The following is a 21,499-nucleotide window of genomic DNA, read 5'->3' as shown; positions in this document are numbered from 1 at the left end:
CCACAGGGATCCCGCGGGGCACGGCCGGGCCCGGGGGCGCCGCAGGAGCAGCGGGGGCCGCGCCGAGCCGGGCTGCGGCGGAGGCGGCCGCGGGGCGGGACACGGACCCGCCGCCCTCACGTCAGCGCTCCCCCTTCCCCGGCGGGCTGCCCCGGCCGCGCGGTGCGTTGTGGGAGCGGCGCTGAGATGGCGGCGGCCGCCGCCGGGCTGAGCTGGAGGCGGGTGTCCTCCTTCACGGGGCCGGTGCCGCGCTCCCGCCACGGGCACCGCGCGGTCGCCATCCGAGAGCTGCTCATCATCTTCGGCGGCGGCAACGAGGGCATCGCCGACGAGCTGCACGTCTACAACACGGGTGCGCGGGGCGGGGCCCCGCCGCGGGGCGGGCGGAGCGGGGGGACAGCGGCGGGGCTGTCCCGTCCGCGACCGCCGGTGGCACCGGGCTCCTCGCGGCGCCGGGGATCCCCCCAGGCCTCCCGCCCTCCCCGGCGCTGCCCGCGGGAAGCTCGGCGGAGGGGGCGGCGGGCGGGCTGAGGAGCTGGCCGGAGCCGACATGGCGGGGCGGCAATCCGCCTGGGCCAGGGGTCTGTCTTCCCTGGGGTGGTGCTGCGGGGTTGGTGCTCCTCGCTGGGGCAGTGCCAGCGCGGGGATCGCCCGGGGCGCGTCGCGGCCGCTCTGCCGCTCCCGCTGCCGCGCAGGGATGCGGAGCCTCGCTTGGCTGGCAGGTCGGGCTGAATGGCGGCAGGCGGGATTAGTCCCTGCGAGTGTCCGGATCCCCCTCCTTCCCTCTGCTGGCGGCAGCTCACCAGAGCCGAATGCGCTGGAATGGGAATCTTGTTTGGAAAAGTGAACATGTTGGCATCGGGAGCCTTTCCAAACAGGAAGCTGCCCAAGACCGATTTTATTTATGAAAGAGCAGATGCCCAAATAATTACAGTACGGCATGCTGGATGAGGCTGGAAAACTTGCGTGCAATTTCAGGGCTTGGGCTGAGACAGGGGAGCTCGGTGACTTGTCTGTGCTTCTCAGTCAGACAGTATTGGCTGCTTGAGGTTTTTCCAGGCAGATTTTTCTCAGATAACTTAAAGATCTACTATGCTTAAATCATATTTCTGACAGGAGAACGCAAAAATCTCTTAACCTTTCTGTTCTGACAAGTAATCCAAAGAAAACTCTTAACATAGCTATGCTATCAGAACTGAGGTTCTGACGGGTGCCTTTTGAATGTGTCTTATCGTGACTTGGTTTTTTTTCTTCCCAGACTTTCTGCTTAAGGTGTTTCCCCTTTGCAGCAGTGACAAAAAGTATCATGACTTAGTTGCTCCAGTTTCTGGATGAGTGCTTGGCCCAAACTGACCTTTTTTATTCTGGGGTTTAAGATGCAGGGTTATGACCTGAGCTGCCCGAGTGTGGGATGTCATCCATGGCCCTTGCTGTGCATGTGATGATTTTTGAGGAGTTGGCACACAGTGAGAGCATCTTAATCCCCTGCAGCAACGCTCACTGGAAGCTTCTAATTTCCTACTTCTCTTCGTGCTCATAAAAAGGTGTAGGAAAACGAAGACATTGTCTTAAATTCCAGAACAGTTTAGGCATCACTATGCTGCTGCTGCTGGATCAGACAGTCTCAGTTGCTTTTTTTTTTTGGCTCTGTGCCTCTCCTCTCCCACTCTGTGGATATTAAAATGGGTCCCAGAACAGTGTAATTAGTTTTTGAATAGGGCTATTAAGTCCAGGCACAGTGCCATGCTGCTGTAGCTCTAATAATTCTGTTTCTAGGGCTAGCTCCCTCTGAGTTAGCGTGGTTATCTCTTTTGTGTGGAACTGCACTGGTGTTCCTCATTAGCCTCTATTCTTGGCAAGTCTGTTAAATTGTTGGGTGACCCTTCATGACTGACAGTTGCAGTGACCTCATGGGCTCATTCATATACTGAGTAACATTGGTTTGATAGAGGTGTTTGCTTTCCTTGTTATTAAAGAGAATAAGAATTCATTTAAAACTTAGTGTGAAGCAAATAGCCTTAGTTATCTGCAGATAAAAGGTAGTTCTTTAGAAAGCAGAGGTGTTTAAAAATGTATGTTCAGTGTTTGAAATATTTTTCTAATCAATTTTTCTGGGTTTTGGCTTTTTATTTCCTACTATAGTTACGAATCAATGGTTCCTTCCTGCTGTAAGGGGAGATATTCCTCCAGGCTGTGCAGCGCATGGATTTGTTTGTGATGGTACCAGAATACTAGTTTTTGGAGGAATGGTTGAATATGGAAGATACAGCAATGATTTATATGAATTACAGGTAGGAAATGTATGAATATGTTTTGATTTTCAGGACTACTATATTTATCTTTTTATGAAGAAATGCATTTTATTTTACCAACTGCAGAGGAAATTTAGATGATCTTTGCTCTTCTGAAGATTTTTTTCCATCTTAAGAATTTAAAGTTTATTCTAAATAACTTTGAAATGGAGACTTTCATCTAGTTTAAATAAAGTATAATATATTTAGTATTAAGGTTAGCTCTTACATATCCCTTTTAATGAATGTTCTAAGAAAAGCTCAGGAGTCGCTTAAAAATAATTCAGAAAATATATAACTGTTAATATTATATGAATTATATTTGTTATGACAGATTACCAATGAAATTATTTTTAAATAAATTTTTCTTGTCTTCAAGGCGAGTCGATGGCTCTGGAAAAAAGTAAAACCTCAAGCTCCTTCAAATGGATCACCACCCTGTCCTCGGCTTGGCCACAGCTTTTCTTTGTATGGTAACAAGTGCTATTTATTTGGTGGCCTGGCAAATGAAAGTGAAGATTCAAATAACAATGTTCCCAGGTATGGTGATTTGTCTTTGAATTGAATAGCTTTAAAAACAAATTATTTGATTTGACAGCTTTGAAAAGGTACATTCCAGGCAGGCTGTCCTGCACACCAAATGCTCAAAGTTGGATTATTTGCGCAGTGAAGGGGTTACATGCAAAGAAGGTTAAGTATTCCTTCTGCTAATCCCACAATATGGAACACTGAGTGATAGCTCTGACACTTTTGTCGGGAAACCTGAGTAGGCTTTCGTATTTCTCCTGGTATTTTGGGTGATGTTTTTAAGAATGGCTTGTTTGTAAGAGTTACCTTAATCAGCAGAGTCTGATGAGTCATCAGGGAATTCATGATGGATGTTTCTTCTGTATTGCTGTGAAAAACAGTTATCAATTCATCTGGAAATTTTTTACAGTAACAGCTGAAGTTGCCATTGTAAGAACCTGTGCTATAATGCTGAAGTTTTATATGCACATTCACCTGCAGTTCAGAGCACTTATATCCACTGAACTATAAGCTGGCAATTTCAAGTTCAGTAAACAAAAGATATCTGGTGTGAATGCCAAGATTCAAAGACCATTATCTAAAAATAACTTGCTGGTAGATTCAGCAACAATTGTGCATTAGCCAGCCTGAAGACACAAGAAAACAAACAGCTGCTTCTTATCTTTGTTGCCTTAAGAGTTGCAGAAATTTCTCTCTAATACCTCTTGGCATCATGTATTTCCCACAGCTTTGTGGTTTATTGTGTGTCTGTATGTAGCAATTTTTGCAAGAAATGTTGTTTTCATGTTTCTTTCATGTAATACAGTGTAGCAAATAAGAGAACATGTCTTCTCAGAGGCAACAAGTTACAACTGTTAATTTTTTTCTCGTTTGAAAACCATTTTGAATTCAGATTTGGTACTGCCCACAATGCATTAAATGTTTTGAGAGTTTAAAACTCTGCACCCTCCCAAGACAGAAGTAATACCTGGAAGTGGTTAGGCTTTAAAGTGCACTTGTTGTCATGCTTATAAGTGAGTATTTCATACTTTGACAATAATACTCTAGATATTTAAATGATTTCTATGAACTGGAGCTGCAACATGGGTCTGGCGTGGTCGGCTGGAGTATTCCTGTGACCAAAGGAATCTTGCCATCACCCCGAGAATCTCACACAGCCATAGTGTACTGCAGAAAAGATGTGGGAAGCCCAAAGATGTATATTTTTGGAGGCATGTGTGGCTGTCGGCTTAATGATCTCTGGGAACTTGACATAGGTGAGTTGATTTGCCAGCAGAAGTCAGTGCTTACTGGCTGAGGGGAAAAATTACAGTATAGAATAGTTAATGGCATGCTGTGGTGTAGATATTATTGAGACTCACACCATAGTATTAACCTTTTGTAATATTTGGAATTAAATATATTGTTTGCATATATTATCCTCCCTGATTATGGGTACTCCATGAGACAGATATCACAGCTTTTAAAACACTCTAAAGAAACCAAGTTGAGTAACCACAATGAAACTATAATTTATGTTTTTGATAAACAATTTATCAATATTTCGTGTGATTTTTTAAAAAGAAGTTCCAAGTGCTTGTTATTGCACTCTTTTTCTAAAAGTAGCCATCTTAAAAAGCTGAAATTTAGCTTTGCTGAATATTAGAGGTAGGTTCCCTCCTAAAATCCAGGTAGTGAAATATGTAGCAACAAGATAATTTTTTTTGAGGATTTTATTCTCTTTCTTTTAGAAACCATGACCTGGTCAAGACCAGAAACCAAAGGGACAGTACCACTTCCTCGCAGTCTCCACACGGCCAATGTAATAGGAAACAAGTATGTCTGTTGTTAAAAGCTCAACTTTAGAAAGGTACACCTAGTAGGAGAATGATGATGCTTATCCACTACTGCTCAGTATAAATATCAGCCCTGTAGAGTAGTTTCCTGCTGCTGTTTCAGTGCCACTATTAACTCAAGGGTATCAAGCTGTCAATGTTTCCATCCAGCAGGACAATCTGCCCAAGCCACCAGCAGCTTTCTGGGCTTCTTGGAGCACCTTTGTGCATTCTGGGGCAGCCCCAGCTGGGCCTGAGCTCTGTCAGGAGCGAGCTTCAGTGCCTCTGTGTGTGTGACACAGATGAGGTAGCTATGCAAAGAAACTTCTCAAAGAGTAAAACTAGTTCCAGGCAAAACTATTCCCCGCTTTTTCTGCAGTCTGTCCCTCATTACTCTGCTTCTTGCCCATATGGTTTGTTTTGGCAGGTAGCATTGATAAAATGGATTTTTAAACATAGGTTTCAGTCCATTTTGTATCAATTTACAAGCTGGCATGAGGAGAAAGAGGCAAGGGAGTAAAGAGGTACAAAAGCTTTATATCTTCTGATCCAACAACTTAGCTTTTTATTATTTACTTAAAATGTTGGTACTTTGTAGCCTGCATTATATTTTTAAATTTTGATATCTGAAGTATATAAAAATTTAATATGATGCTAGTCATCTTATTTTAGCATGACTTACTGAGGGCTCTGCAGTAAAGGATTGTAGAAATTCTGTTGTATGTAAGGGATTTTTGGAGAGCATTAGCAGTTTGATGGTTTGCTAAATGTTACAGTATTAATTGTTGTTTCTAAGGAGTTGTTTGAGAAGTTTCTGGCACTTTTTTGTGTGGTTGAGTTTTTCAATCAGTCAGTTTACTCAGAAATTTCAGGAGGTAGATGTCCACAACAGTACTTCATAAAGACAGTAGATACAAATAAAATTTGCTGTGAACCAGAACTGTAACACACTGGAAAATTTCCTTTTTGTCCTAGTTTGAGAGAGCACATGCAACACATCTAGGTGTTAATTGGTGTTTCTTTTCTTTTCCCCTCTTCCCTCTTTTTCTATATTTCAGAATGTATGTTTTTGGTGGATGGGTTCCACAGTCAGCAGAAGGTGAAATTTCTGCTCCTGATGGTGAATGGAAATGCACTGGTTCCTTTTCTTACCTTAATTTGGGTTAGTGTTTCTACCTTTCTGGGAGTGGGTATTTTGAATTAATATTTTCTTAACAGAGTAGAGTAACTATTTTGAAGACCTTGAAAAAAGCTTTGGGATACATAGTTGTAATCCTGGCTGACTAAAGAAGTTGCCAGTTTTTTGCACTTTACTTAAAAAGTAATATTTTAATTATTATTTTTCTTTGAAGATTTAGCAGGTTTGCTTCTTCAAATCTTTATTAATACAACTTTAATGCTAAGTAATGCACATACTCCTTCATTTATAGAAGAACATGGGAGACAGAATCTGAAATGAGGTTTTTCTAAGCATGTTAGTACTATCCCTGAATTCCCAACTTCTGATCTATTTGCCTGAGAGAGATAACCAGAGGTCAGAAAGTTCAGCCTGTATGAATTGATTTTATCTTGCATGCTAATTGGAAAGTGACCTTCTCTTCATAATATTTCCATTTTAAATGCAGCTGTCTATAAAAAGAGAGGTGATTTATTTTAATTTTTTTTTCTGAGCAGTTAAGTGTGCTAATGTCTTTATTTCTTGTTTTGGAAAACATCTAGAAACTAAATGCTTTGAGTTTCATTTACTAGATACCACAGAATGGATAGGTCTGATCTCAGATTGCCAGGAGGACAAAAGTAACATGTTACCAGGGCCAAGAGCAGGACACTGTGCTGTAGCTGTTGGCACTCGTCTGTATATCTGGAGTGGTAGAGATGGTTACAGAAAAGCTTGGAACAATCAAGTTTGCTGCAAAGATCTTTGGTACCTTGATACTGGTGAGTGAGAAATAAATAAGAGACTTGTACTATGTTCTGTGTTTTATTAACATATGGAAAGCTTGCATGATTGATGATCAAACATTAAAGCTGTAGCAAACTTGAAGAGTATTTACATTTTAAAAATTGTTTTTAAATCATGCTTTACTGCTGGTTGTTTAAAGGCTATTACTTAAACGAAAAAAAATTAGGAAGGCTTCTTTAAAGCCTCTGGAAAAACTTGTGCTAAATTCTGCTCTGCATGCCATAGTCAGTTGATACAAGATGCTAAAGATTGTTTTGCCTAAACTCAGGGTTCCTGGTCTCTTTTTAGTTATCTTTTCTGCTACTACTTACTTTTTTCACCAAATCCCTTCTCTTGGGATTGCTGCTGCTGCTGCTTCCTCATCTCTTGGACTGCAAAAAGATACTCTTCAATCTCAGAAAGGACCAAATTTTTACTGGGGATGAAGGGAATTCTGGAAACTAGTCACTCATTAGTAGTTGCATTGATAGCAGGACACTGAATTGGGAGAGAGGGAATTAGAATAGAAGGTTTTTTTTTTCCTGTTTCATTTTTCCCTCAGAAAATGAAGAAGAGTAGCAGAGAGGGGTGTGCTTAAGACTGCAGCCTGGTCAGGCATACAGGCATGTGAGAGGAGCAAGCCATTGGCATTAGTCATGTCCAAGCTTCAGCCTGTGCAGAAGTTTGAGCAAAAGTTCACTTCAGCTAAACAGAGCAAGCAAAAAGGAAGAGGAATAATTTATGAATTAGAGGAATATGTAAAGCTTTAGGAGCCAAAGAGCTACCTGCAGCACTTCAGGAAAGCACAAGGATCTCCTGTCTCTGTAATCCCTATAGTGATGTAGCTGCAACCCAAAGGCCTACTGGCAGCAGAACCATTAAAAGCAAAGCATCAAAACTGGAGCATTTTTGAACACTTTGAAAAGACACTTTGTAGTTCTCTGACTTGACTTGTCCCCTTGGACAGTGGTTTCTTGTTGAATATATGTTGGTATATACTGTACAGTGAAAAAGGAGTGACTGATTTTCCTTGCAATATGCGGATATTTAATAAACTGGTATGGGAGGGCAATTTCTAACATGCCATCTGTGTTTTATTGGTTCCCTGTAGAGAGACCTCTAGCACCATCACAGGTACAGCTGATCAGAGCTACAACCAACTCTTTTCAACTGAAGTGGGATGAAGTACCTACAGTTGAAGGATATCTTCTTCAATTACATGCTGACTCACCAGTGCCACCGGTGGCTGGAGTTCCTGACACTGGCGTTCCTGAGACATCCGTGCTGAGTTCACAAGGTAGCAGTCAGATCACATTACACTAATGCTCGTGCACAGGCAGACTGGAGGATTGCATAAGTAATAAATATGAGTTTGTTTTTTAAAGAACCATTCTGTGTGAGAGAGACCCTGTTTCTTTGGTTATTCTCCAAATGCCTGCATCATAATTATGGCAAACTCCCCTTTCACTTGTTTCTATTGGTTTTGGCCAGCTATCTGAATTATGAAGATATACGTAGAATTCTGGGCACAAGTTGAGAAAGGAAACAGTGAGGAAGGGATTTTATCTGACTGTTTAACCATACAATTTCATTTCAGACTTACAATAAAGTTTTCCTTCAGGCAATTTTGGCCTCCCTTTTTCTTACTGAAATAGGTTAAAACCATCATAATATTAAGTTTTACATAACTGATGGTAATTTACTTTTGTTTACCTGCAAGGTGGCTGTTCTCTCCATCAGAGTCTACAATCATTGCCTAGCGTCCCTTATGCAGAAATGAAGGTGGATCATCCTAGCCAAACAAATAATCCCATTCCTAATAATGTAAGTGTAAGCTGAAAAATGCTTCAGTGTCAAAACGGTATGGCAAGGTAGTGAACTGCCAGAACATTTCTCAGTTTTAAAACTCCCTGCATACTTTTTAGGTCTTAGAAGAAAAAAAAAAAAAGAAAGACACCTGCTGAAGTAGTTGTCTGTTTTCTTACATACTTCTTGCTTTTATGATTGAGACACAATCTTTCAAGTCCTCTTCTTGTTAATGCAGAGGGGAATTGCAACTGTATTGTCTTCCACAATGCCAACTGTGAGTCTGATACCAAAAGGAATACTATTCATCCTCAGAATGTTGGTGACATTAATGTGGGAAGCAAAAAGAATAAGGCATATTCCTTCTTTGTTAGTCTAGTTTAGTTTGATGCTAGTCTGCTTATTTGTAAGTGCCTACAGCAGGTTAAATCCAGTTATTATCTGTGGTGTGCAGTTGTACGTGTTCCTCTGTTTCACCAATTTAACAGAAATAGTGAGGACAAACTCTGGCCCAAGGATCCCGTTTTTAGAACTTTGGATAATTTCTTAGTTGTGTAAAGTCTGAGATCTGTATGGGATCCATAATGTATTCCTGGAGAAAACACATGTAGAAATGCCATAAATTTCACTAGGAGTAGAAATATCTCAACTACATGTAAGGAAAGCAAAGGTTGAAAGCCTCTGTAATTGTGATTTTCCCCATTGCCTAAAGTCCCCCCAGCAGACTATACACAGCAATGAAATGCCATGTAATGATAAAATTTAGTGTGGCTGTTCCAAGTCAACTCAGTGTTTGAGTCTTTGTTTTATAATGATTAAGATAAGGATTAAGAGATTGATTTCTTGGTCTAATTTAAAGTACTAGAAGGAATTGTTGGGGGAGTTTATATTGTTGTTTATGAGCAAGCATTTTCATGCCATGTTTGCAACTGAAAATTTGAACTTTGCAGTTTAACATTAACAAATGTGTTGTTTTGGTTAGGTCCAAGTTGCCCTTTCATCCAGTTCAAAAGTAGAAGGAAAAGAAAAGGTTACAGCACCTGAAAACAAGGTTACACAGGAGACTATGAAAAACCACACAGATGCTACAGGATTCAAAGAATCAAATGCCCCTTCTCTTTTGCCTGTTTGTACTTCAAGTAAGATAACTATAGAAAAAAATAGAGGAAAAAAAAGTGAGAGTTAAAATTCATCTCAAAAACATAAAATAAGGTTGTTTCTCTCTTGTAGTTTAAAATTATTTAAGAGTCCTTTGTGGTTTATGAAACAAAACTTGTGTTAGTTATTACTGAACGTATTTTTAGAAGATACAAAGAAAATTGAAATCTTAACTTGTTTGAAGTGTTGCAATTCTCAATATATTAATTATTATGATGGAAAATCTGTCTATTTAAACATTAATAGCCATTTTTAGCATCAAGTAAAAGGGGACAGATGATATTTTACAACATTATGGTGATAGTAACTCCAAACAGACACTGTGTCTGTCTGTTAGCAGTGAAAAGCTATTGGCTGATGTAAAATTTCAGGCAATGTAGAGACAAGCATGTTTCTCTCTGACTGTAGAGGAAGTAAAAAATGACAAGGCTCTGATTTATGCATTTCACTGAAGTGCCTTAAGTTCAGTGTAGTGAATCCAGGCTTAATCACCTTTATATTTGATCTCAATGTATTTTATAGATAGTTGGATTTTTATTTTCTTCACAGTGTAATTTAATGAAATGTGGAAATTTTGGTTCTTACTGCTAAGTGATAAACAGACTTCTACAGGGTTAATCATAAATTGATTGTTAGAAATCTATGATGCTGATTTGTGTGGATGCTTTATTTTAGTAGGGTTTTTTTCCCAAATTAATTTTTTTGTGACCAGATACATAAAAACCAGCAAGCTTAAAATAACTGTTTACATACACCTATTTGTGACTGTGGAGACAGACTCCTGTTCAGTTATAAACATAAAGTAAGCATTAGCAATCAATATAATCAGATGTGTTCTAACCTAATTCTGTGCTAAACTCAGGCTTTATATGAAACTAAATCCAGTAGACCAAGATGAGATTTGGTGTGTTATGAATATTGAATTCTTGCTAATGTTTTCTTCTTTTTTAAGGTGCTCAATCATCAGCAAATGTAGGTGAATTACATGACTTGGACAAACAAAGTGTAAATCCTGATGCTTCTGTATCCAGTACTGTCTCCAGCACACAAACTATGGTAACCCAGCAGGCTGTTAAAACTGAATCATCAAGTACAAATGGGGCAGTTGTTAAAGATGAAACTTCACTAACAACATTCAATTCAAAATCTGAAGGTTTGAAATGTGTTTCACATACTGTATTTTGAGCCATATATTTCTAAGGCCATGAGAGTTCCTATAGTGTGGTGGGATTCCCATCTTGAGTAGTACCTGGGCTTTGATAGGGCTTTAGATAGGGCTTTGGGCATTGAAGACCTTGTGCAGTGTGGATGATCTCTGCTAGGGTTTATACATCTTTTAAAATCAGGATATTCCTTCTATGCATTTGTAAATCACCGTGTTACCTGTAAGTCACAAATGTTCATTTGTGCATGGGTCCATTTTCTAAATATCAGTGGTAGCCTGTTTTGCTGCTCAGTGCACATTTACTTTCATTCAGTGCTTGTCTATTTAGTCAGCAAAAGACTAAAATGGTAACCTTGGATGATTTTGACTTTAAGCAACTGACCTCTGTAATAAATATGGCCAGTTAATGTGGCCAGCTCACTGCTGGTCTAATGTGCTAGCCTCTTCACAGTCTGCTGGAAATACCCAAAATAAGCAGCAATGCAGAACATAAATGGTAGTTTTTCAAGTTTTGTTTCTGACAAATATCCACAGGCAGTGCTTGTTATTGTTTTGAGTGTTAACTAAAGAACTGTATTCTCATATTGATGTTGTGTGTATAGTGTGATTTTTACCAAGGAGTATTGTATTTTAAGAGCAAAACCCAGGAACACAAGAATAGAAGACTAATACTCCCATCTGTTACGTGGTTAATCTTTTTTTTTCTTTAAAGATTCCATGTTAAATTTAATGAATGCTCTGTTCCCATTTGTTAAGGTTGTTTACAGTTTAACTGCTTATGTTCAGAATTCAGACTGTATTGATGTCAGAGAAAATGCAATCAGATTAAGAATTCACACTTAGACTATTCATACAATATCCCCAGCATGTGTCTCAATTTGGTATTTAGATTATTTGTTCACAAATATTTTATATCAATTTCATAATCCTGTCACTTTTTACGATTTTCTGAGTCCTGCCTTCTGTTTGTATTATCTGTAGCAGCCTCCAATGCCAGACTCTCAGAATTGTTCTTTGAATTTGATAGAAGCCAAAATTAGTTTGTGTTATAAATAGAACTGCATGCAAAAGAAGTCTGAGATGTTCTTGTGCAACAAATATTTGTAAATAGCTATTGAGGTCAACTTTCATACTCTGTGGTTTTGTATTAAATTTTTTCTATTGCTTCCATTTTTAAAATTTAATGTTTTGTTTTTAGCTGCTGAAACTGCTTATGTCACACCTTCAGCAAGGGTCAGTACTGGACAGACAAATGATTCACACTCTTCTGTAAGTCTGAAAAAGTATTATCAAATTGCTTTACCTATTGTTCTGTTGATTAGTTGTAAGGGCTCTTCTGTTTTCCTTTAATTATAGTTTTGAAAGAAAAGCAGTGTTTATTTTGAGCTTGGAGTGAATAATACAGGGGTAAACATTTCTGTTGTAAAACTAATTGCATTGTGTGGGTTAGATGTGAGTCTAAGTAGCAGTTGTGTAGTTGGGAGGAGATCCAAGTACGTGTTTCAGCTGTTAAATCGTTTTTATCAACTGGCACAGTGGAATGGTCTCTGCTGCATGATGTGCAAATGTAAAAAGTTTTCCTGTATGCACAACAGAATTTAGAATGAAATATGTATTAGAACAGACTAGTGTTAGCTGCTGATTCTATAGATTTGAAACATAACTGAACTGACATCTTGATGTTTTTCCCTAGAGGAGATGGGGACTGACTATGCAAGATGTAAATACTGCCTGAAAAAGTAAATGCTTCCTATTTCACCTGCTTACAACTTAATACACAAACCCAAGGTGCCACTGTTGTCACCAAAAGCGAGGAACTAAGTCTGGGGAGAAGCAGCTGCTACCAAAGGGTGGGGTGCTTTTGCCAAGAGCAGCTGCAGCTCCTGCCCCATTTCCATGCTAGCAGGATCATGGCCTGTCCGTGCGGGGCACCTGACTGTGCAAGTGCCCTCCCTGGTGCCTGGAGACCAGCAAGAAAGCCAGTTTGTGTTACTGGGTCAGTCAGGAGCAGTTTGCACGCCCTCCATCCCCATGGCCCCACGCCACAGCAGAGGGCTGTTCTCAGCTGCAGGCAAGTTCTGCAGTGCCTGACAAAGAGCAGCGTGGGGCTGAGGTACAGCTGAGCCCCAGGGGGAGCTGCTGATGTTGGACCACCTTGGGAAACTTCTTGACCTCTGAGAGAAGGTCAAGACCTTCTCTTAACTACATGCTGCTACAGACACCTAGTTCTACAGCTTTAAGCTTCTTCCCTGCCCCATTCAGAATATCAGATGTGACATCCCAACTGTTACTTTTTAAATGACAGACCGTGTCTGAGTAAATGTATAAGAACTGGTTGATTTTGCACAGTATTTTAATAACACATGCATATTCATTTGAAGCATAAGAAAGTAACACTGGTATAAAAGGGGGTTGTCTCTTACATATACTAGAGCCTAGACATTTTTTCCATGGCATTGAAGTGTGGGTAATCTACATGACATGTTCTTCAAATACTAGAGAGCTCCCCAGAGGCCACCAGCACCAGTGAAAACCAGGGATCGCCGGTGGTATGATGTGGGAATTTTTAAGAACAACAGTGCTGTGGTGAGCCAGTTCTACTTGCTGCCAGAGGAAACACTGAACATCAATAGCAAGGTAGCTGCTGCTTCTCTGATATAACTTGCACATACCTATTTCAGAATTCGTTGCTTGAATAGTTCACAACAAAATATGGAATTTTCTAATACTGCAGCAGAATCTGGTGCTTGTAGGAGTTGTATTTTATGGCCAGTAGTTCTTAATGCATTTTTCTCACCTTTTTTTACTATTTCCTAAACTAGATTAATTTCTTTTGTTATTTATGCATGACAGTACAAAATATCTTATTTTGCTATTGCTGATTCTTTTTTTATTTCTTGCCTTAGAAAACAATTTTAAACTTATAAATTTTCAAGCCAGTAAAATTCTTAAAAACTAAAAACCCCACAATTTCTTAATATGTGATTTCAGTTCAGCATTGAAATGTTTCAGTTTCTTCTCTGTTCCCAGAATCTTTGCATAAAAATTCTTAAAGGTACTAATACGACATAGGCTTAGGCTGTTTAAAAAGAGTAGATCTGAAACTGTAGTGGCTTTTCTATTAGGTCTTTCTAATTTAATATTTGATAATTATAAGTGGATACATGAAAATTATGAGTATGAAACTTGCAAAAGTGTAACAGTTTTGATGGCAGAAGTGTAAAATAGTGATGTCCTCGTAAACTAGAAACAAAAATTGTGTCTTCTTGAGACAGAAACAAAATAACAGGAGCCTTCCTTTGCAAGCACTTCACTATAAATAGTCTTAGTTTTAAAGAGCACAATACATTGTACAGTGTTTACATTAATTCTATTTTCCTATAGAATAATGTTCTTTCATGTTATTCTATAGGAAAATAGTTCCACTGTAAGGATCAGTGATGCATCAATGAATATTTTAATCATGGAAGTATGGTAGCACATAAAGTTTCAGAAAGCTGTTTGTTACTAACTTACTGTGCTTTTTCCTAAAACCGTTTTGATTACTTACACATTGTAGTGCAGCCCCTAATGTTAGGAATAACTGCTTTTGGAATAAAAATATTTTTTAGGACACAAGATTGTTAACTAAATTGTAACTTATGTAGTTGTAAATGCTACTTTGTTTTAATTTTCCTGAGTAAAAATAACCACAAGGCATAGTTTAATTTCAATGACTGAAAAAATGGGATATCTTTTGGTCTAGACATGTAATACATTGCATATTACATCAGCTGTTTTGAGGTGAGATAAAGTGTCATTCAAAACCTTTTCAAAAATTCTGATGTAAGTACAGCAGTATTAAATAGATTTTCAGTTTCAATTAAACTTTATTAATCTCAGCTTAACACTTTATACTTTTTTAGGCTAATTGTTTATAATATTTTAAAAATTACCACAAATGTTGCTTTATTTTCAGACGGAAGGTGCAAATGTACCAGACTACAGATTACTTAAGAAACAAGATCTGTTTCCAGGCACAGTGTACAGATTCAGAGTTGCTGCAATTAATGGCTGTGGTGTTGGGCCTTTCAGTAAAATCAGTGAATTCAAGACGTGCATTCCAGGTTTTCCTGGAGCTCCTTCAACAGTCAAAATCACTAAGGTGAGAAATAGACATAATTCTGATTCTGGTTCTGATGTGTGAAATTCTGGTCACCAGTGTAATCTCAGAACTCTTGGTTATAGTTGGTTTTATTTCTAAGTCAAAATTGTCATATAAAATAGTGTCCAGTGCTTACTTGGTTAACTCTGCTCAATATAATATCCTTTAAGAATTTTTCTAAAAAGAATTCTTTTAAGAGTTAATGACAGTTTCCCCATGATTTTCTAGTCTTGCATCATTAAATCTATAGGGTTTTACCACACTTCATAAAAAAAGTCAAAAGACATCCTTATCTTTAGAGTGGTGATGATAGGTTAGAAATTTCAGATAATCTTTAGAATTTGGGGTTTTTTAAATTGTTTATATATTTATGGTTAGCTACATACTATCATATTTTTCTCTCTTTCTTCAGAGTGTAGACTGTATTCATCTTTCTTGGGAGCCTCCTTCTTCACCCTCTGGAAATATTTTAGAATATTCTGCCTACTTAGCCATCCGTTCCACACAATTACAGGAAAATCCAAGTCAGCTTGTATTTATGAGGATATACTGTGGTCTTAAAACCTCCTGCATAGTGACTGCTGCCCAGCTTTCCAATGCCCACGTGGATTACACCTCCCGGCCTGCCATAGTGTTCAGGATTTCAGCCAAGAATGAGAGAGGCTACGGCCCGGCCACGCAGGTTCGGTGGCTCCAAGGTAAAGTCACTGTCACACACAGCATTTGAGTGGAGCGGGAGCTGTGCATTTCTTCCAGAACCAGCACAGCACTGCATGTGAACTTCTTCAAATGTTGGTTTGTTCCTTATGGGAGTTTTATGCAATTCTAGTTGTTGCTTCTGACTTCCCTAGAATTCACTTCAGCTCAGAAGTTTTTCAGTCTAATAAGAAGTAATCCAGTTATGTGCATCATGTAGATGACATACAGTGTAATCAGGAGTTTTTTTCAGTCTTTTCACCCTCCTAAATGGAAAAAAAAATCCGTCAGGTGATATAAGGTACATTTTTGTGATGCATATACACTTTAAAATCTGTGTTACAACCAGAAGAGGTATTGTCATCTTGTCCCTGGGCTTGAATTTGTACAGGTTCATGATGGTTTGGGGATGGGAATGGGAATTGATCCACTGAAAATAAAATTAGTGTTAGCCTGATCAGTTCTGGCCTGTTTTATAAGTAAGCCAATCTGGGGTCTCAAGTTTTGCTAGCTTCTCATCCTGCTCCTTCCCGTTTCTGGCTTAGCTTTGTTGGGAGCTGACTTTGCTCAGCAAGAGGTGCTGTGGGCACAGAGGAAGGTAGGAAGGGCAGAGTGGCCCCCCTTTGGGCAGCAGGGAACTGTGGGGGGGTAGCTGAGCTCAGCTGCTGGGCTGGGACCCAACTGTTGAATGCTCCACTGCTTGGTTTCTAATATGTGCTTTTCTGAGATGGGGAGTAACAATGAAGAAGTTGTCTTCTGTGATGTTCAGTATTTCAGTGCTGTTTTAACCCTTTATTTTTCAGGAGTTTGGACCACTGTCTGTATCCTACAACTCTGAAATAGTGTTTGTTTGAAAATGTTTGAGTGTGTACACCATGTGAAATTATGAAACATTTAATAATGTCTCCTTTGTTTTGCAGATATGAAAACATCAGGCTCAAAGTAGAAACGATTTAATGAATCTCAAGTTTCGAATGTAGTGTTTAATGTAACTCTTGTACTATTTGTAAATGCTACAAATACTTTATTTTTGCATTGTTTTTATCTTAAAATATATAACCTTTTTTACATTCGACACATCGATGTTGTAGAGCCTTGCTCAGGTATGAGTATCATATAGAAAATATATCAGAGATGGTGGGTGGAGGATCACTCTCTATCCAGCAGCTCTTTTTGGCAGTGATAAGTTAAAATGTAAAGAACACTGAGTTTCAAGTGAAAAATTAATAAAAGAATTGGCACAAGTAGTAGTATTTGAGGTAAAGTCCCCGGGACTGCTACAGATCTTGCATAGAGAATTCATAAGATTTGGGATATGAGCAAATTCTGTTTGGTTTCAGTTCCCTATACCACATTCTTCATTGCGGTGCCCGAGTACAAGGCAAAAATTTCCAGTTATTATATAGTAACTTAAAATGTATAAATATTTTAATATATACTTTTTTGTAAAGAAATGATTTTTTCTACTATTTGTAACAAATATCTTAATCTTGAAGGATATCCCCTGAAAATTTAAAAGGAAAAAGATAAACTTAGCCATTGCTCTTATTACAAAAAACGTAAATTCATTGTAAATGCACTACTATTACATAAAATTATCCTTTTGTAGTTGTACAAATCTTAAACTTGTAAATACCAATGTTTACAAGAGACCTTTCTGGTCTTGTATTAAAACATCCATGAGATTCATTCTCCTTTTTTTTTTTTTTTAATCCATATGCTTTGCTTTTAGCATATGCTTGCTTTTTGCACTAATAATAACTTACCTCATTCCTGTGTTAGTAATCACTTGTGTTGCTTCCATAATGTTTCTGTAAAACTTCAATCTGAAAAATTTAACCAAAGTTTAGAATACATGGTAAGCAATTTTGCACATATTATATGGCAACTTTCAACATATTTATTTCAGTTAATCTTCTTAAGTGCTTGTTTGCTTTACCAATATATTCTACCAATCAAGTTCAATATCTCCCTTTTACTATGCATCATTTTACATTATCTAGCTAGCTGATAAAATCAACAAGCATTACTTCTAGGAATAGGTTGACTCATTCCTATGCGAAAAGATAAAAAATTGTTCACGGTAGTGAAATAAAGGTAAACATTTTAAATGCTATTTATGTATCTATATATTAAACTATGTTTACCAAAGTATAGAGGAAAGTGGCTGAGTTGGACAAGGTTACTAGGTGAATAGATTGAGGCACCTAAATAAGATTTATTTTAAAATAATAAAATCTAAATTATTTACTGTGCAATGAAGTTTATACTTTGCACTTTAATTTTGCCCCAAATGCCAAAAGGTCATACATCAAGGTAGAATTTCTTGCCTCTTCCAGTAAAATTTGTTTTAAGAACATTTGTAAATATATAAACTAAAATCAATGATGTGCCTGGTTTGGTGGGAGAAGTATCACTAAAATAGTAGAGATTTAGCAGCTCAAGTCTCCCAGAGCAGATTTAACAGCCAAGTGTTGGCTACCCTGAGAACCGGGGTTATAACGAAGTGCTGGTACAGCCTTAATTATCGCAATGCATCACATGCTCCAATAGCATCTAGGAAGTGCTGGGGACCATAAATGGCTATAGTAGTGTTAACTGTGGCACAGGAGTAACACACGTTGTTTGACTCCAGAGAAGAACCATGTTTTTATGACAATGACAGATTATCCCAGTTTCACTTTAAACAGTGTTTATAGTATGAATGTATAGGATTTTTCCTGAAGTTAACTGGCTTTAAGATATTTGTGTTTTAATGGTCCATTTCATCAGGTAGGATCTCACTACCAATACTGTCTGATAACTAAAGTACCATACAAATGAACTGTCAACTAGAAGAATAGAACTTGTTTTTTGTTACTAGTACTGTGAAAGAAGCCTTTAGAGAAAACACTTGTGGCTTTGATTTTGTTGGTTGATAGCTGTGATTGTAGAGTTGTTATTTAAGAATAAAACCTGTTGGGTGTGTCTGGGTGGAGTTTTTTTGCACTTGGTTTCACATCCTTTGCACAATTTTTTTTTCAGTGGGTGTGTCACGACTACCAAAGGGTAAAACTGTGGCGTTTTCAATGAAAGTATAATTTCCTTGTGACTGTGCTTTCTTCAGCTGACTTGACATAAGATGTCACTTTCTCTTTTTTGTCCAAGTCTGGTAACGTTGAATAGTGATCATATGCAACTCTTCAGTTGCTCACAGTTTTACTTTAAACTGAAATTGTGGTACACACTGTAAAATACACTTTTTGGTCTGTTTTTAGAACTGTATTTATAACGTCTAAATCCCACCTGTTTGCCTATCAACTAGATATCAGACAAATATTGATTGTTCAATTTTAAAGTTTAGAAGACTGTTGATACCAGCTCTTTGAGACTCCACATTATCCATTTATTTCAGATACTGCTAAAGGACATGTAACAGAAGCTGAAATCTAGCAGATTACTATATCCATATTGTAGGAATGTCTAGTTTTACTGAACTCCTTAGGGAGGTTGTGACTGTGTCAGCATAGCACAGTTGTGCCAGTTATGGGGGGCACTGCTACAGCTTCATCTTCAGAATGTTCTTGTGAAAGTGGAAATGAAGTGAACAATAACCTACACTTTGTGTTTTCAAAGTAATTATAGCAATATCTTTTGAATGTAGTTTGGAGTAGAGCACATGATCATGCCATAAACTCTGAAGATATATTTGTAAGTATTACTGTTGTTATCTGATTATTTCAGGATAGCGAATTTGACGTGAACTTAATCTTACAGCCTGTTACTTAATGACCTCTACAAGGAAACTGACATTTTGTACAATACAAGTTGAGTAGTCTTATTTTGAAGCATTGTTTGTTCTTTGTAATAAAGTGGTTGTCCTATCAAACACATTGTAAATACTGAAGTGTGTCTGTTTTCTCAGAGATGTATGTGTACAAACTTGGAATTTCTGATGCAGAGAGTGAGTAAATTTCTCAGACTGGGAAGAGGGTTTAATAATAAGCACTGTCATGATACTATTACTCTTTCATAAATATTGTCTCCTAAGTTAATTCTTGGTTACCTCATGAGCTTTTTCTGTAGTTGAGGTTCTCCAGTATCCTTGCCCCACCTTCTGCCGTTGCAGTGCACTCACCATTACTCAGTCCCTTCCATGCCTTTGTGCCTTGCAGGCTGTGGCTTCTGAACTGAAATTTTGACGTTATTTCCTCTGCCTATACAGGAGTCACGTTGCTGTTGCTGACAATGAGTGACAAAGAGTTTGGTGTTGCTTTGTTGCAGTTTGTTTAAAAAGATGTGTGAGCACAAAGTCTGTTCAGAACGCTCCTACGAAGGATTTGAATTGTGTTCATGTCCAGCTCTGCTCAAAATGACACCATCTTTTATGGCAGCTGACTGTAGGGAACTCTTGTGGGAATAAGCAGTACATGGTGCAAGAAGTAGGGGAGCAGAGGAGCAAGTGAACTGAAAGGTCTACTGGATTGTTTCTAGACCTCCTTAAGAGACTTCACATGAGAAACTGCTAAAAGCTGTCTGCTCCAGATTGATTCCTTCTTTGTGTTCCTAACTATTGTCTTGTTTGTAATGCTTGCATTAGTGGAAAACAAATGGGAAGGCCTAAAACATCAGTGAAGAATCCTCTCTTGCTGTTTTCTTCCTGTTAATAAGATTTTAAGAGTAGGAGTTATTTTCTCTTGAAAGCAAATTTGAATTTGCTGTATGAATTTGTCTTAAAAACAACTCAGATTTTTTTTTCTTTGTAGCATTAGCTGGTCCCTAGGGTATTTTTATAACGTTTCTAGTGAGCTAAACATCAGGGCTTTTATTCTGTGGCTTCCAGTTCTGACACTGAAGGACTTCCAGATTCCCAGGACAGGGGTGGAGCACTGACTGCTGGCACTGTCTGGGCAATGTGTTCCTCCTTATGTCAATAGTAGTGAAATCTTCATTTTGAGGTGTTTGCCATTGGTCTGGAAGTAGAGATCCCTTTTATTAGAATTTCAATAATTCAGCCTAAAGTTATCAGGAAGATGAGCTTAAAATAATTCCTCTTAATCCATAGAGTGTTTAGGATACTGCACCTCCAGCACTTCCCCCAGAGAGAGGAAATGCCCATGATATGGGGCAGGTGGGGGTAGGGTGGGCACCCAGCTGGATCCCAGCATGACTGAGTGGTGGTGGGGCTCAGCCAGAGAATGTCTAGCACCTGCAGCCCCTGGAAGGGGAGTTAGGATGGCAGGGAGGCCCAAGAGATCTCCTTATACCTGCCTCATGCTAGGTGGTGAAAATCTGGCATCTGCAAATGTGGTCAGTTTTAACTGGGTCTGTTCCCTACATCCTTCAAAAGCCTGAAGTACTTAATGTGTTTGTTTGGTTTACAGTCCTGACAGGAACAACAAAAATATCTCTCAGATTTGGACTGGTCATAGTTTGCTGTCATTCGTTGTTTTGGTTTTTTTGGGTCTTTTTTTCTGGTTTTTGGGGGTGTTGGTTGGTTGGTTGGTTGGGGGTTGTTTGGTTTTTTGGGTTTTTTTGTATGGTTTTTTGGTTTGGTTTGGTTTGATTTTTGTTTTTTTTTTGAGGGGATTCTTGCCTCTAACAAGCATCTGCTTTTAATATCTGATGTAATTGGTCAGTTGGTACAGCAGCTCCTTAAAATGAGAACTTAGGCTTGGATGTGGTATCTTCGAAGAGAAAGAGATGAAGCATTTCAGTGTGTCCTAGTGTTCAGAGAGTTATTTCAGTATCTGTTGAAATTATAAAATACTGTTATCCACACATGGAAGTTATCAATGTACAGTTATTTTAAAGCAATTCTTAAAAGAGGCACACTGGCTATATGCCATTTTAGAAGGTTCAATACCTTCTAGAAAGTTCAAAATGTTGGTTTCATTTGCATCCTCTTGTTTTTTGTTTCCATTCACTCATTTAAATGTTTAACTGCCTTTTAGAGTAACCATCACTCTTGCATGC

The 21,499-nt window shown here is 38.6% G+C and overlaps 1 protein-coding gene across 3 annotated transcripts; it reads left to right on the top strand.

The window, feature by feature from the left end:
* Positions 1-145: 145 nt before the first annotated feature.
* On the top strand, positions 146-19,423 carry HCFC2 (host cell factor C2). Of its 3 annotated transcripts, none has more exons than XM_064420474.1 (16): positions 148-352; positions 2,143-2,291; positions 2,671-2,831; positions 3,867-4,075; positions 4,550-4,634; positions 5,692-5,795; positions 6,383-6,571; positions 7,687-7,872; positions 8,296-8,399; positions 9,364-9,520; positions 10,492-10,692; positions 11,903-11,973; positions 13,204-13,341; positions 14,663-14,848; positions 15,261-15,546; positions 16,465-19,423. In XM_064420474.1, exons 1-16 carry the CDS (start codon positions 187-189, stop codon positions 16,488-16,490), a joined length of 2,418 nt encoding a protein of 805 aa, XP_064276544.1. In that variant the 5' UTR covers positions 148-186; the 3' UTR covers positions 16,491-19,423. The 3 variants fall into 3 exon arrangements, with proteins under 3 accessions (XP_064276542.1, XP_064276544.1, XP_064276545.1); XM_064420475.1 differs by lacking the exon at positions 148-352 and adding an exon at positions 1,924-2,039; XM_064420472.1 differs by lacking the exon at positions 16,465-19,423 and having other exon boundaries at positions 146-352; positions 15,261-16,456.
* The last annotated feature ends 2,076 nt before the right edge of the window (positions 19,424-21,499 follow it).

The sequence above is a fragment of the Passer domesticus genome, chromosome 5 (genome assembly GCF_036417665.1).
Source record: "Passer domesticus isolate bPasDom1 chromosome 5, bPasDom1.hap1, whole genome shotgun sequence".
Lineage (NCBI taxonomy): Eukaryota > Metazoa > Chordata > Aves > Passeriformes > Passeridae > Passer > Passer domesticus.
This window is presented reverse-complemented; position numbering and strand designations above follow the sequence as displayed.